Source organism: Pagrus pagrus (assembly GCF_965226575.1).
Source record: "Pagrus pagrus genome assembly, chromosome: 22".
Taxonomy (NCBI): Eukaryota; Metazoa; Chordata; class Actinopteri; order Spariformes; family Sparidae; genus Pagrus; species Pagrus pagrus.
The window spans coordinates 14,890,580-14,907,711 of record NC_140204.1 but is presented as its reverse complement, the minus strand read 5'-3'; the positions used below and the strand labels follow the sequence as shown (position 1 = coordinate 14,907,711).

Below are 17,132 nucleotides of genomic sequence, written 5' to 3'. Positions count from 1 at the left end.
TAAAATGACAAAATAGACACAGAAGTAGTCCAAGGTTGCACAATTGTAATTGGATCACAGAATACCAACCGAGCATATTATGGACTGACGAATCACAGTTAACCTATTCAGTCTAACAGCAGGTAGACTGCAGAAGGTCCAAAGAAAAACAGGCTCCCAAAATATGAAGAGCCCAGTTCCACTGCTGTGGTTCAGTTATGATCAAAAGTCACGTACACTTTTCTGGAGTGGAAAACAAATTGAAAATCATATTGTATTTGGCGGCAAAATGTTACAACAGTATTCTCTCCTGTCATGCAGTACTATGTGGACATCGACTAAATGGAAGTTTGAAAGACAGAGTGAGACAGGGACCGACACTTGGAAGTTTTATGAAACTGTGAAATGAGCAGCACAAACATGATCAGTTAAGTTACCTTCATTCTTAATAAAAAAAAATCAAAGACAGTAAGATTCATGCAAATGGTGATGACATGTAAGAAAATCCTGAAGATATTTAAAAAATCCAGGATGATGCAGCATGAATTTACTCAGCCACCAGGGCAACTATGAGAACACACTAGATGGATCCAGTGAGTTAAATTTAAACATAATTGAACTTCACTGTCCTACTTGTTTTTAGGTTATAAGACACATTTTATTGATGTGTCTTTGTCTAAATAGAAATGTGTCATCCTCAGTTAATTTCTCAAAATATTCTCATGAATGTATTCAACATCTGACTGTTTTTAATACCTGGCATATTATTAGACTGTAACATATCCTGTTTTTGTATTTTTGTGCTAAAACAGTGGCTGTAAGATGTTAAACACAGATGTGACAGATGTGCATCTGAGGGACGGCCGTGTTTATGTGGTCGGTAAATTCTCACGTGAGAGCACTGCATCAAGTTAAACTGCAAATCCCGGAAAGGGTAAGCATGTTATGCGATTGTACCTTCAAAATAAATGCGTATAGTTGGTCAAGGTTGACAAATGAAAGGGTATGTCCTAAAACTGCTCATATTGATAATTTATAAACAATGCTTTGAATTATTGGGCCACGGTATAACAGTCGACTGTGAAAACAAACAAAAAAAAAACTTAATTTGATTCTCACTCACATTATTTTGAAAAGCTGAGCCGGAAGAGGTCTGTTAAACTCTGCTCGACTTCAGTTCTCAAGTCTCGCTGTCTGTGGTATCATAGTCCAGTTTTGTTCGCTTTAAAGTGTCGTCTTTTGTTATTTTACGACACACTCCGCCGAACATGATGTGTGGTTATGGTTACGTTAGCGTATTTGCAAGAATGTACAGTGCTAGTTTGAGTTGCTAACGTTAGCTGATACTATAGCTAGCTTTCCAGAGCTTTTCAGAAGCCTCGTAGTTAGCGACCGCTGTGTAGTTCACTGACCCTCGGCTACATGGCGACCTAGCGCCTCTGTTTTACATCTCCGAAGTTCGTCCTAATTTTAGGGGGTTGCAGTTATTTTTTTTGTTTTTAGCTAAAATGGCTCAACTTGTTGACTCTGACGATACCACTCCGCTGCTCGGTGATGATGCAAGCAGGTGAGTGCAGAGTTCAATGGCCACAGACTTGACAAATGAGCCACTGTGACCTCAGGTGGGGTAAACAGTAGGAGCGTTTCAGGTGCAAAGGACTATTAAGCTTGTACTGTATGTGAGCCATGCATTATGTAAACCTTTGGGGTGACATAGGTTTGTTGTTTTATGTTTTGTGTACAAGCCTGTATCAATAACCTCAAATCACCTGCACTTTCTTATCATCTTGCCCGTTTACACTACAGTGATGACTCTCAGGATGAAGACTACAAGAGTAGGTGGAGGTCCATCAGAGTCATGTACTTCACCATGTTCCTCAGCAGTGTAGGTGAGGATGCCCATGAGTTTGGACTCTTCTATTTGTTTAATGTAGAAATCCCGTTACAGAGACACCACATCAGGGTTTCAACAGAAAAGACAAATGGATAATGATTAACTGTCCTGTAACTGCTCTGTGTATTGATGGAGACACTGGATCAGTGCCAGTAGAGCTGTTTTGTGACTCAAAGTACATCTTAAAAAGCAAAATGAGAAATCCTCATCTGGTAGAGATGCATACAGATCCAGATGTGTTATCTAAGGTGCTTCTATGTGTTTGTCCTGGTTCTGTTTAATATGATATGACTGATAAAACAATATTTAACATCTGTGTTTTATGTACCCTTGCAGGTTTCACAATTGTCATCACGTCACTTTGGCCCTACTTACAAAGGGTATGTATGGCTTACAATTGTTTTTCTTAAAGATTGTTGACTGACACTGCTGATGTCAGTAATACAAATCAAGGCCATCTTTGCAGGCTAAACAGGAAGTGAAAGAGGATGCAAATGATGCTATTCTTGCTCTGTGCACTAGTCAAACTGAGTAGTAAAGGGCACGTTCTGGTTATGTGTCAAATGTACTTGCGAGCATCAATGATGAGACTCTCAAAGTTGAGTTGAGTTAAATGTCTGTGTTGGTTATGTTTCTCGTAGATTGATGACAGCGCCAATGCCAGCTTCCTGGGATGGGTGGTGGCAGCCTACAGTCTCGGTCAGATGATTGCCTCACCCATCTTTGGTCTTTGGTCCAACTACCGGCCACGCAGGGAGCCACTGGTGTGCTCCATCTTCATCAACCTGTCAGCCAATATCTACTACGCATACGCATACCTGCCCAAAACCAATAACAAGGTCCACATGCTCTTGTCCAGAGCCTTTGTGGGCTTTGGAGCAGGTGATTTGTGAGGGTCTAAAGATTAAATAACTGTGATTCTCATTTACCATGACACATGTATCCTAACATTGGTCTTTTCATGGCAGGTAATGTTGCTGTGGTGAGGTCTTATGTTGCTGGGGCCACATCACTGAAGGAGAGGACCAGTGCCATGGCTAACATGAGTGCCTGTCAGGCCCTGGGTTTCATTCTGGGACCAGGTAGGGCTGGCTATATTTTGTCCATATTGTGATAAGTGTGCAGTGTGTAAGACAGGACAAACGACAAGAAAAAAGTTGTGGGTTTGTTTGTTTTAACCTTGTTTTAACCATATCCTTTTATGGTAGCGCTGCAGGCATGCCTGTCATTCATTGGAGAGAAAGGTGTCACGGTAAATATCCTGGACCTGCAGCTCAACATGTACACTGCTCCTGCCTTCCTGGCTGCAGCTTTTGGTATCATCAACATCCTGCTGGTTCTTTTAGTGCTCAGGTGAGGCTTTCCCTTCATGTATGCACAATTTGCCTCCTTGTTTTCTGCAGATTTTGGGACATGCAAATAAGATCCCTGCTGCGGTTCCGTCAGTGTATGTACAGTATTAGGTTTCTCAATGCTATTTTAATTGGTTAAGATGTCTGCTTCATTCTTGTCAACAGAGAGCATCGTGTTGATGACTCTGGAAGACATCTTCGAGCCATCAACTACACATCAGAAGGTACTACTTCTGTCTTTCTTCCTTTTTTTCAAACCAAATTTCTGTAAAGTTTTTGATAACAGGTAGTGATATAGTGAACAAACAGAGAAGAAGTGGGCTGCAGAGGCCCTAGTATGTGACGTACAGAAGTGATAAAAATATAATTTTACACCAAAGTTAGAACTTTATATGGGTCTTTTTTATATGGACAAACCAGCTAATAACAGCAGATGTAGGTAGACGAGTTTGCCTGCTGTTTATTTTGTGGTGTTTGATGTGACGAACACCCCGGAAAACAGGGAACAGCAAAAGGTAGCATGGAGGCCGGCGACAATGTTACTATGGTTATTTTTAATATAGGAAGTATTTAGTTGCCAGCGTCCGAAACTAGGGTGGAAAAGGGGTGGAGCCCAGAAATATCCATAACAACTGCATGGTCATTTGAACCGGAATAAATGTCAATTGTACCCTTTCCCAATGAAGATAAAAGCCCAATGTTAGTGTGTTAGTGTGTTTTTTGTCCAGTGTAGTGGAGATTACCAAGAGAGAGATCATGACACAAGGCAGCCTAGCACCACAGGGCAGCCTTGTTCAAGCCTCTACCACTAATACCTCTGAGAATAATTGTCAAAATAAGAAATTACATTTAACAAGTGTAGAATCCATTGCAGGATATTGGTAAGGATATTGTTTTTTTAGTCAAGCCTTTATTGTCTTCTTCCCTTTCCCATAGATAGAGTTGACATTAGTGAAGAAACTGAGGAGACCATCGATCAGGTAGCGGTCCTGACTTCCAACGTCCTCTTCTTCATCGTCATGTTCATCTTTGCTGTCTTTGAGACGTATGTATTTCATTCCACGCTAATGAGGAAATCCAGTTAGATATAGCCAAGACACTTTTTAAAAATACTTTATCTCTGCATCTTCATTATCAAAGTTTGAAAAACCTGACGCTGTACATTTTTGTAATTTTTATCAGAATTGCCACCCCTCTGTCCATGGACATGTTTGCTTGGACAAGGAAGGAAGCTGTGCTCTACAATGGCATCATCATCTGCTGCATTGGATTTGAATCTATATTGGTGTTTGTGGCTGTAAAAGTTGCCTCTAAAAGGTGCCCTCCCTCATGCATGTGTGGATTACATCAAAAATATATTTCAGCTTCAATGAATTTGGTTAAATAAGAGTTTCTCTCCAGGGTCGGGGATCGTCCTGTGTTGCTTGCAGGCTTGGCCATTATATTCATTGGCTTCTTTATTCTCCTTCCATGGGGAAATCATTACCCGAAGATCCAGTGGGCAGGTGTGCACTGTTTTAATTTTACAAATTGTCTGGCTTTTTCTGCTTTCATTGATTGATTGCTTTCATTGATTCTTTGGTTAAATAGTTTGAGATTTCTAACAGAATTTTTTACCAGGATTTCTTTGGGCTGTAAGAATACAGCTGAGAGTAACATTAGATAACTGTTTATAACTGAGTCTGGCAGAGAATTTAAGTGCTCGTGTTCTGCTTTTCTTTTCAAAACACAGACCTCAAAAACAACTCTTTGGTCAGTCGCATTTCTGAAGCCACGATAGCTTCCAACAGCTCTTTGGAGCCAACAGGCTGCCCGTACGAACAGACATGGTGCCAGTATACTCCTGCCATCCACCTGGCACAGTACATCTCATCAGACTTCCTCATCGGGGTGGGATACCCAGCCTGCAACGTGATGTCCTACACACTGTATTCCAAAATCCTTGGACCCAAACCTCAGGTATGAAGACTGTAGTGTTATTTTTAAAATAGCAATGATTATAGTGCTTTAAACCACTTCTCAAAATCCTGTTCACTGTCTGCAGGGTGTGTACATGGGGTGGTTGACGGCCTCAGGGAGCGCGGCACGGACATTGGGCCCAGTCTTTGTCTCCCAGATCTATACTGTCCTGGGACCACGCTGGGCCTTCAGCCTAATCTGTGGTATGGTGGTAGGGGCCATCGTCCTCCTTAGCTCTCTTTATCACAGACTCATCTCCTTTTCTGTACGCCACGGAAGAGCTGCAGAGTAACAAGTGAACCCCTACTGAAGACACTGATGGCAGATTCCTACTTTTATTCTCAAAGACTTTAAGCCAAAGTCCAGGCTAAAATACTCTGTTGATGTTACTTACTTTAAAATATGGTAACTGATAATAAACCTTTGAGATTTTGTGACTCAGGGTTGACCTTTAAACTCGAAGTCGAAGAGATAAGGCTGGGTTATTTCTCATGGCTGCACCGCCAGTTAATAGGGAGCTTGCGCTTCAGCTGCACTTTAACTCACTTGTTGTGAAAGAAGCCATGTGATGCCTTTTTATAATCTTACATGACATTGCCTTGGATGAGGGCGGTCCATGATATCAAACCGATTATTGTTTTAAATCAACAAATTACTTAATATTTGTTACTGAAAGCTCATGTTTTATGTAACTGCATTGTTGTTCTCAAAGATAAATTAATTATAACATTTTTTTTAAACAGACTACTTTTACAAAACGAAAGATCTGAGAATGTTATAAGAATGTCTTTGACAACTTGAAAATAAATTTGATCAGATTGTTTTATATTTAATTTTTACTGACATAAAATGTGGTGACGGCTTAATTGTGATTGCTTGATTAGGTGTGACATTCCCTGTACATTATTTACTGATTGAACATTTTTTTTTTTTTTTTTGTGTGTGTGTTTGCGATGATTGTTGTCGTGCAAGAAATGTGGCTTGTGTGAGAGAAGCAAACATTGCATTTAGGGTTTAGATGAAAAATTTCCTGTGAAACATTTCCACATTCAGGTGTTTTCCTCCGAAGGAATATGATATAATATCTTTCCTATTTCTGATAACGTCTCCACTTGTGGTTGTTTAAAATTACAGGTTGTGTCTGATGTGTGAATGTGTTGATTAAATAATTAATGTGATGTTACATTCTAAATCTCGCTTAATGTTTATCTTTATCAGGGTTGATAAGTCATTGTGTCAGAAAAAGCTGATGCAAAATGTGCATGATGCAAAACAATACACAACCATGAAAGACTTCACTGACCCTCCGTGACAGCATTTAAATGTTACAGCAGCACAAGGGAAAACAACAAAAAAAAAAAGCTATTTACATGAAATAAATGTGAATAAAAATTATATTTAAAGACATACATTGGCCTATATAATGCACCAGTGCACATGCAGAAATATTGTTATTATTACATTTATTTGGGTAGTATAGTGACTCTTAAGTATATACAGTAGGCTGGATATTGTAATACATAATAAAGAGAGGCTGACTGACCGTGCGACCAGCAGAGGGCAGCAAAGGACGTCCCGAAAGTAGTGTCGCAGCGCGCATGCGTTAAAAAATAAAATCCCAGGTTGCGTCCGTTCTCGCGGGAGGTGTTGAGAGCGCGCTAAAGACATGCCAGCAGCAAAAGTTAGGGGCTGTCCACAATAGCGTTAATTTAATGCGTGTTTACGAGTAATAAACTCGAATGTGCGAGTATATGAAGCGGTGAGAAGGCATGTATTAATAAACATGGAGATATATCAAGAAGAAGGTGAGTAAATTCACGTTGGCCTCTTGGAAGAAGTTGGTTACTTCAAGCTAACACGCTAGCTCGCTCGTAGCAATTAGTTGGAAGTTACCACCGATTGTACACAGATACATGACTGCCACGTCCTGTTGGTTTTATTTAACGAGAATACAGAAAGATTTGACCTGTTTTTTTTCTCTCTCTCTTTCTCTTTCAGAGTATAATGTTACACATATCCCAATGTTCGTAAGTACACCTTTTACATTGTCCTCCTCTTTGTGCGTGCCCAAAAGCGACGGCATCTGGGAAGCGCCCACATGTTGGTTTATGGGTGACGATACTGTCGTTCAGACAGGGGTTATAATACTGCTTTGTGTGGAGACATGTCATCAATGTATGAACAGCCGTCGTGTATCTTTATACTTATAAAGTAATTGTGGATTAATCAGACTAAAACTTGATCAGTCTTGCTGGCTAATGTTTGTTTTGAGACTCTTTCAACAATGCACGTACTTCCTTCCTGTCTGCACACTGCATTTGTGAAGTGCGTAGTTAACGTTCACGTACTTCTCATGATGGTACGACGCAAAACAATGAACCAAACGACGTTTTAACACAGATTAGGAGCTTTGCAGCGTTAATCTAAACGCTAAAACCCACTTTGGATTGAAAACAATGATATGAGAGACATAAAACCACGTTCTTTGCAAGATGCAGCCACACACTGCGTTTTCATTTCCACACAACATGTATGTTTAATAGAATTTTTTTGATCAGAACACATGGTGGATCAAACGCATGCATAGCCTCCTTTCCTGTGTTGAAAGCTACATTGTTTACATTGGACAGCGCCATCTTCCCCCATGTGGATGGTATGCTCTTCTCTGTGCACTGCTGGAAGACCACCGCATGCAATATTAAGAGGATTCACTCTAAATTGCACCATCTACCATATAATTACACAACTTTCCTGGGTCTCGACCTTTTGACTCTGTCCACTCCAGTGAAATTGACTGAGTGTAATGTGTTGGTAGGTCAGGCTGATAGCAGGCAATATAAAACTATACAGCCAAAATTATAAACTTTGTACTGCTGTGATTAATTTCTTGGCCCTGACATTGAGGCTGTGCAATATGACCAAAATCTCTTAGAGATTCAAGGAAACTTCATGTTCATAGGACATTTTCTTTAGTTTCTAATAGTTTGAAAAAACAAAACATAAGTGTGTGTGTGTGTGTGTGTGACGGATAAAATGCATTTAAGGAAATTCTGTTCATTTTATTTTGCACTTTGAGCACATTTTCAATCAAACATATTATATAATATACAATATTCCTGTTTTGAGCACTCAACTTGACTGTACTATTGTGTCTCTCATCTGTAGACTCTCTACATACTGTTTGTTGTGATTCTTACATAGATGGTAAAAGAGGGAAAGAGGGTTGTGGTGATTGTGTCTGTTGTAGGATTGGTTTGCGGTATAATGGATCCTTTGCATGGCACGACATTATGACTCGTCATGGCAGGAAAGCACAGGTGTGACAGATAACATGAATAATGGCTGAGTCAACATGCACGATACCAGAGCCCTGAAACTGGCTCAGCTAAATGGAAAGCAGCCATCGTTAATGTTATTAATTCCACCTTGTGCGTTTCCTTCTTAAACAAGTCAGAAGTAAAAAAAGAAAAGTATGTTTTTTGGTCCGTGTCAGACTTTTCATACAAAGGCCATGTGACATTCAGGATCCCAGAATCCCTCCTATGTTACCCTGTTCTGTCTGTGTGTGTTGTCTTCATGCAAATTTCCTGCTTGCATCCGTGCCTTGTTGAACAACACAGAGCATCATTCAAGTGTCATGTCAAAATAAACAATACAGCATAATATGAAACAAAAGTTTTTCTTTTGACACACAAAATAAAAGCTTAATATTGGACAGCAAGATAAACAAAAGCAGTATCTTGACTTTGTTTACATACTTTGATAATTCACTTCCTGAGACTTTATCTGTAGCTCAGTGTTTTCCTCATTTTCTTTACATTTCTGCTGGTGACATACTGTGCAGTTAATGACTCCAGTACAGCCGGCTACTTTAAAGGGTATTCTAAAGTTTTAAAATACGCATTTTCAGCAAATTGGATGCAGTCTCAGGGCTCCAGACAAATGTTTGACACTGGTTACTATTCAGTGCACAACACATTTAGCTGTGCCCACTAATGCATTTGAATTTCTCATCACATTATGTAAATTATTGTAAATGTTGTTGGTTTTACATGTTTACTGTTGTATCAGTGCAAAGAAAATAGCTTCTCTGCTGATGATCCAGTGAGTCAGCTGACACTGATGAAAGGAAAGTGAAACTTAAGGGTGCAGTGCATCAATTTCAGTAAACTCACCACAACTCCAGGTTGCAGTCGGCACTGGTACTGGCACACAGCTGTACATGTCGGAAAGTTAAAGTTTCCAGGCTGAATATGCTGAGCTGATGTTTGTAAGAAACTATGTGGAACTTACATCAACTCTCCCATTCTCCTGTCCAGCAAAAGGTTGTGGATATGTTTGACTCTCGTCCTGGGTTTCAACGGATAGTAAGACTGGGCCTTCTTGGTAAGCAGACATCATATTACACATTTCACACACACACACACACACACACACACACACACACACACACACACCAACTGTTTTCAGTGTTTTATTTGTGATAATGCATTACCTACCAACCTTTATTCAGGAAACTGTTAGGAAACTAACAAAAGTTCTCTTTCATAGCCAATATAGGCTATACTGACGAGCTAGATGATACAGGTGAGGAGGATTACCAATTTGACCCTTGGGCGCATGGTCAAAACAATTCCCGTCAATACTCAAGGCTGTCTGACAGGACTACTGATAGAGGATTGAGTGGGAACCATACAAGGTCATCCGGCTCAGTTTATCCACTTCCAACACATTACTACGCTGCAGCTCGAGACGTTCCTCTCCCAGCCTCTGTAAAAGTACAACCCAAAGAGAGTGTGAGTTCACTTTTATTTTGTATCGCTCTTATTTTGTCAAGTTAGTTCATGATAATGTGAAGTGAGTTGAGATGGTTACAATCTCTGTGCTCTTTTTAGAATGCAGAAAGAAAAGCCAGATTATTACAAGACGAGAAAAAAAGCAAAGAAAAGGCTGACAAGAAGCGTCTTAAGAAACAGGTAAAGTCTGCAACGTCCAATATGAGTTTCATAGCATTGGTGAATGTCAAATTGTGTAACTTCTGTGTGTGTGTGTGTGTGTGTGTGTGTGTGTATTGTTGTCCAACAGAAACAGAAGGAAAGAAGGCGCCTTGAGAGGGCAAAACAAAACCCTGTAAAAAATAAAGAGGTAGTCATCAATTTTGTGCAACATATTTTAAAGTGTTGTTAATGTGTGCACTAATGTTTCTTTTTTTTTGTGGTGTGTTACAGGAAGTCGACACACAGCAATCCAAAGCAGAGGAGAGTAAAACGGTTAATGATAAATCCAATTCCAGTGCTTCAGCGAAAGATACAGACAGCAGTGACGGTAGTGAAGACGAGTCCAGTGATGAAGATGGTGACACCAAGAACGACTCGGACGACTCTGAGGTACCAGGAGCTCATGCTGTTGTCAAACATACTGATTTATCTCTAATGTAGAGAGTGTTATGCACAACATGTTTGCATTAAATCAAATCTCGGTGTCCATAATAAGTCTATAGTTTACTTTGGTCACTTAAAGTGAGAGGTTGTATTTAAGCCTTTGCATATGCTGAAATGATAAATGCGTATGTTGTCTGCCTATATTCAATTATACTGATGCAGGACATTTTGTAAATGAGCGACGAGGAAGCATTTCGATTTTCTTGTTTTTCATTAAAAACTTGGTCCAGGGGCGTCCAGTCCACTGTGACTTAAGCCAGAAAAAACAAACCGGTATAAGTAGTTATTTATAAACACAAAAATTATTTTATGTAATAAATATCTCTGAATAAATTGTGAGTCATACTTTTCTCAAACACACTCTAAACAGTAGCAGTTCATTAACTCATTGTCAATCAGTGTTTGGATTACATTTCTCCTTCCTGTTTGTCTATCTACCCTGTTTCTCCTCTGCTTACCAAACTCCTCAGGCTCTTAAAAGTCCACCTCCCTACTCCTCAGAAAAAAAATATTAAACACCATCATTCTAAGAATTTTCTTACAGTTTCGTCAGGTGGAACAACCCTTAGTTCTAGCAAGCTTTATGAAAAACAGCCCATGAGCTTTATAAACAATAGCTCATTTTAATAAATGAGGTCCCAGGACCTTTTCTAATACAAGGCATGCATCCAAAATTGCAAACGGGAATACCTAAATTGTACTTTGTCATAACTGTGCAAAAATTTAGATGCTTCTGCTCATGCCACCCATGAAAATAAACGTGCACTCCTCTGCTTTGTACGTCTTAACCACTTGGGATGGTGACTCATTGTGTCTCTTTCCATTTTTTTCCTAAGGAACTGGATATGACAAGTACTTTTGTGAGTAAAGCTGCTCTTATAGCCAGGCGGAAACTGGAGCAGAAGCCCAAACCTGAGTGGAGGGAGAAAAAGAAGACCCCGGTTAAAGGAGAACCGAAAACCGTCGCTGACGAACCTAATGAAGACCTGGAGGCAGAGAAGAAGGTGAAGAATTCTGCATCTGAGACAAATTCTCAGCAGAAATAACAGGATTACTATTCTAATGACTGATGCTCATCTCATTTCTCTTGTGCTCTCTGGACAGGACTCTACTGCCCCAAAGAGCCCCACTCTTGAAGATAATATAAAAGCAAGTACTGATCGTGCAAGTAAGTTTTGTACATCTCATGTACACAAACACTCATGATTTATAAATATTTATTAAGGTGTAAATTATCAGTGAGATTTAAATCTTCTCCTTTTTTCTTTCTCTATAGATATGGGAAATAAGTTTGCAAGTGCTGGAGACTTTAATATGGCTGTGAAGTATTTCACGGATGCAATTAAATATAACCCGACAGAGTTTAAGTAAGAACATGACCCTTTACTTCACTGATCATTCTTACACATCACATATGCAACTTTTTAACATTTTTTTTTTCTGTCGCAGGCTGTTTGGCAACCGTTCCTTCTGTTTTGAAAAGATGCAAGAATATACGAAGGCGCTGGCTGATGCAGAGCTGTCTCTGAGCATGTGTCCAGGCTGGGTTAAAGGTCTGTTTAGGAAAGGCAGAGCTTTGGCAGGTCTAAAGGTAAATATTCTCAAAACCGGTCTGCATCAGTGTTTGTACCATAACACTATGATCCACCTCTTAACAAGATGTGACTAACTTCAAAGTTAAAGTAATTTTTCACGAGTGTTTTCATTGTTTGGTTTACCTCCAGTACGTCACGTTGGAACGACTTTCCGATCACTTTGGCCTTGTTTCAACACCAGTGAATCAATTCCAAGTGTCATTATTTACTCAGACTTGTTTTGACTAGCTATTGCTGTAAACATAAAAATAACTGGGCTGATTAGTCCAGCGGCCATGACACTCAATGAGCCTGAACTTTGATTTAGTCCTGAGGACGTGAGAGCTCATCATTTTTTGTTTGTTTGTTTCTTCTTTTCTTCCTCCAGAGGTATGAAGAAGCTGCTCATGCCTTCATGGAGGTTCTCAAACTGGACAGTACATGTGCAGAAGCTGCTCAGGAACTAATGCGGGTGCAGATAACACAGCTAATGGTGTGTAACAACAAATGTGTAGTCTAGGGCTGCAACAAATGAATGTGTCGATTAATCAGATTGAAAGAATAAAGGCTACATTTTATTTCCAGCATTTTATTGAAGACAAAAACTCAAGACAATTATTCTTTTGTACAGTTCTCTGTCAAACAAGTACAGACAAGGCCACAATAATAACAGAAATGAGGATGCAGGAGGTGTTTTAACCTGAAATTGTGTTTTGTTTCAGGAGTACGGTTTCACCCGGGAGCAGAGCTCAAATGCCTTAATTATACATGGGACAGTAAATAAAGCGGTAGAGGTTCTGTCCAAATTAAACCAACAACAAGGTGAGTGTCTGCCTGCCTGGGATCTTAATATCCAGGATTAGATTTAAATCCCTTTGTTTTGTTGTTGTGAACCTGTCTGGAGGGCATTTCCTGAAAGCCCAAATTTCATTGGTTACTCACATGTGTACACCATACTAATTTTAAACACTTGTCTTTGTTTTAAGGAGCTTTTCAAAATGGCGCGCTCCCACTGGCTCGGGTAGCGAATGTCAGCGGTGTCTCTCCTGTCCTTTCAGCCAACATAACCACTGCTGCTCCTCCTCAGTCGCAGGAGGCACCAAGAACACCAAATAAGAACAAACCCTTAGGCCCAGTCCAGAATATGTCCAATGTCAAGACTCCTGATCAGGCCACCAGTGAAGATCACCCACCACAGTGAGTATAGATTCAGTCACACTGCAGTGTCTGAAATGTCAAACATGACTTAAACAACGACTAACCAGCATATTTTGATTATAATATGGCCATGTTTCCTTAGAGTTGAATATTTTGCCACAGTTCCCGTTTTCAGGCCTTGAAAAAGTCCATAATGACCTCTGAGATTACGCTTGGCAGTATTTTATTGACAAAACAGTTGAGATTAGCTTGTACAAGACTTTATACCCGGTCAACCTACCCTTACAATGATCAAAATCATTGATTTATGGGGCTAGTTCTATTCTCTGTCAGCTGTTGGATCGGTATCAGTGACAGTTGTTGGCTTAAAACATGCAGATGGTTGCAGATCTTTAATTAATGCTCAACTACTCTGCAGATGGAGTCCTCACACTCAAGATTTTAAGATGTTTTAGTCTTGTGGCATGTGTATAGAGAAAAAAAAAATCAAGACTTTCTTGTGTGGTCATATTGCCTAGCTCTAGTCACAACTTTGTAATGCATCAATAATGTATATAAAACAGATCCAGTTTGTTACTTCTTGTCTGATACTGGGGGTTGTTGGAGCTGCTGTATAATACTTGCAGTGTCAGTGTGTCCTTTGTGAAGGGCTGCTGTTTGTACATGTGGATTGGATGATAGTCACTGAGCTGTGGTATTTGACAAGCTTAATTAAGCGCTCTACAGACAGGATACTTATTGTTATTGGGATTGCTTCTTGTCTAATTAGACAGTATATTCTAAGAGAGCAGAAAATCATTGAATGCTTTCATGCTGTTCAAACTTTGTTACGAATGATGGTGTTTTGTTTTTTTTGTCACAAATATTCTCTGCAGAGCATGTCACATTATCTTATCACTGTATTTTTCTTTCAGCAGGGAGCTGTTTCCAGTTTGGGTGGGAAACTTGATTTACCCAGTAACAGAGACCATGATAACTAACCTGTTTAACAAGTAAGAGAACGTTGGTTTACTGTTCGTGCTACTGAGACACTTCTCGTCTTAATACATTTTTCTTTATCCGAAACCTTTGTAGTCAGACACGCAAAAAATAGGAAGTGATTACTTGGACTCGTCTTCTCTTGCAGGGCCGGGCTTGTCTATAGTGTGAAGCTACTGAGTTTCAAACGATGTGCCTTCATAAACTATACAAAGCAAGAGTTTTGTGAAGAGGCAATCCGGCGCTTTCATGTAAGAACACCCTGAACTCTGACTAATGAGCCTAAATTACCATGTGCACTCTTCTTGGGTGGTAGCCATTTTGTTTTCATAGTACTTTACATCCATTTTGTGATGTTATAATGCTGCTAATATGTGCAAAGAGGCAAGTGAGGTTTTTCAAGACTGAGTGAAAACCTGAATTCTTATAATTTGGCTACTTTTTGCAACTACAGTTTCAACTAGTTGTCTGCAGATTTGTATTATCAGAACCTATTGCTCTACAAGAATGCTTACAAAGCTTCAAAGATGTAGTTTTATTTCTACATTCAGCTACAAATACCTCCTACATTGTACCCATGAGCCCTGTCATCTGTTCTTTTAATGATTGGGCTCTTGAATTTGACCACCAATACAGACATTGTTGCTGTCTCTCCTAAATGGGCACTCATTAGATCTGTTTTCTTCAAGCTGACTGATACTTAATTTGTGTGATCTTTGGCCACTTTGTCAGGGCTCTGAGCTGAACGGCAACACGCTTGCTGTGAGATATCCAGACAGGATTCCTCGAGGCATGGGCATTTCCAGAACTGCCCTCAAAGCTGAAGATGAGAATGTGGGGTGAGTGTTTTTAGAGACATAGTTGACACATTGTTATCTAAGCATAAAGACTGAAAACAGGGAAAAGAGCTAGCCTGACTCTCTGCAAAGTTACATACTGTAACTAATTCTTGACAAACAGCATTTTTTATCCATACGTCTCTCTGGTGGTTGCCTTGCAAACACACAATGACAAGACTCAGATAGGAACTTGCTGCACCTTTCTGCTGTTCACCAAGAAACAGTTACAGCACACAATACCCAATAAACCAGAAAAAAATGTTTTTGCATGGCTGTTACTATATAGATCAAACAAGCAAGATGCAACATGTACCATACTGAGCCTAGTAGGTATTATTTTTAAATAAACCATGCCAGCTGAAACACTTGTCAGTAATTATGTGTAAACATTTGATTTTTTTTTTCCAGGCAGAACAATTGCGTTGATGGGAGGAATGCAGTTGGAGGCTACAGACCTTTTCGTCCACCTAGACAAGTCCCCGACTACAGAGGCAATTACAAACACTGAAAGGAACCAAGATGCCTATTAACTGCAATTATCAATAAAAACAATCACTTATATTGTCCGTCACGGATTCATCCACACAGTTTTAAGGCTTTGCTTCCTTTTGAAGTATTTTTAGTAGGCCACCAATTCTTTTAGTTTAAAATGGAAAGAATAGAAGTATTAGTCTGAAAACGAGGCCCACTGATAAACAAATGATAATCTTTTATATTTTTTTAATACCAAAAGTAAAGCCTTAAATTACTGGGTTTATGTACAATGATTCCAGGTGTTTAACCAGAATGTCTCAATGCCACGATCGTTAAAGCCAGACCGATGATATTCTGGGAGGCTATTTTAAATGTCAGTATTCAGGAAAATCAGTTTGTACATTACATAATTCACTTGAGGTCAGATTTTTAAACAGTTTGTCCGGCAAACTGTCTACATCAAGTTAAACGGTCATTTCAGTGGACATAGACACACAGATGTTTTATGCTGATCTTAATTACATATATTTACTTTACTTAATAAGGTATTACAAGAGCCTCACATTAATGGCCTGTATCGAATTCATCTATATTCATTATCAACATTTAGAATCTTAACCATTTATGATATAACACAAGCTGCTTGCTATAAACAATCCTTATATTCTGTAATACAACTGGCATTTCTTTGTTGCATAGTTAATCACAGTTTAATTGTTAATGTTCATTTTTCATCCATAAGACAAGTTAAAATCTTCCAGCTTTTCAGCAGCGGTCGATCATGGGGTGGCATATTTTTGTTCTTTTATTCAGATTTCTTCATTAATGATGGAGTTTATGTTCTAAATGCAAGAATTAAAGATTCTTTAATATTCAGAGTTTCTGTCTCGTTATTTAAACATCTTTAACCACAAGGAGCCCCAGAATATACTGTATGGTTGATAGGTCAGTTTTCCTTTATCATTTAACCAGGAATATTCCCATTGAGATTCATTCTTTTATAAGGGAAAAGTCCTGTCCTGGCCAAGACGGCAGCATTAAAAGTTTCACATAAAATAAACAAGCGATTGACTTTAAACAATCAAGTAGCATCAATGTACAGAAAACACAAAGGACACATGGCAACTTCTACTTTCTTTTCCCCTAAAGGCCAGAGGAAGAAAGCTGAAAATGTTTGGTTAAAAAAGCATGGTAATTTATAAAAACAAGAAAAGACATGTAATATACGCAAAATGAGCACAATATGAATTAATAAATTATATCAATAGATTAATGCTGTAACCCACCTTGAGTTACTTGTGGTGCATATTTGTGAACAAAATCTGAATTAATCTAACTGATAGACTTACAGTAGACCCAGGGCGTTGGAGGTCTCTTGGGACATCTGCCCTCATTGTCCAGGCGATAATCCAGCTTTGAACTCAAGTTGATTGAATTTTTCCAAATGTGAGCTTGAGCTCTCGGATCCAATAGATGGCAGCACA

General features: G+C 39.3%; 2 protein-coding genes across 3 annotated transcripts; both read left to right on the top strand.

Moving 5' to 3' along the window:
- Nucleotides 1–1,151: 1,151 nt before the first annotated feature.
- On the top strand, nt 1,152–6,362 carry mfsd8 (major facilitator superfamily domain containing 8). The gene is made up of 12 exons (XM_084343826.1): nt 1,152–1,546; nt 1,786–1,868; nt 2,210–2,253; nt 2,515–2,755; nt 2,842–2,955; nt 3,082–3,226; nt 3,391–3,449; nt 4,162–4,270; nt 4,408–4,542; nt 4,627–4,730; nt 4,958–5,184; nt 5,270–6,362. The coding sequence occupies exons 1-12, from the start codon at nt 1,488–1,490 to the stop codon at nt 5,474–5,476; spliced, it is 1,527 nt and encodes a 508-aa protein (XP_084199952.1). The 5' UTR covers nt 1,152–1,487; the 3' UTR covers nt 5,477–6,362.
- A 465-nt stretch (nt 6,363–6,827) lies between these two features.
- Nucleotides 6,828–16,526, top strand: LOC311251919 (uncharacterized protein). Of its 2 annotated transcripts, none has more exons than XM_084344590.1 (18): nt 6,828–6,989; nt 7,183–7,211; nt 9,504–9,570; nt 9,736–9,980; nt 10,080–10,160; nt 10,270–10,329; nt 10,413–10,571; nt 11,462–11,629; nt 11,730–11,793; nt 11,902–11,992; nt 12,075–12,216; nt 12,588–12,692; nt 12,922–13,021; nt 13,186–13,396; nt 14,275–14,349; nt 14,484–14,586; nt 15,068–15,174; nt 15,583–16,526. In XM_084344590.1, the coding sequence occupies exons 1-18, from the start codon at nt 6,968–6,970 to the stop codon at nt 15,680–15,682; spliced, it is 1,929 nt and encodes a 642-aa protein (XP_084200716.1). In that variant the 5' UTR covers nt 6,828–6,967; the 3' UTR covers nt 15,683–16,526. The 2 variants fall into 2 exon arrangements, with proteins under 2 accessions (XP_084200716.1, XP_084200715.1); XM_084344589.1 differs by having other exon boundaries at nt 14,272–14,349.
- The last annotated feature ends 606 nt before the right edge of the window (nt 16,527–17,132 follow it).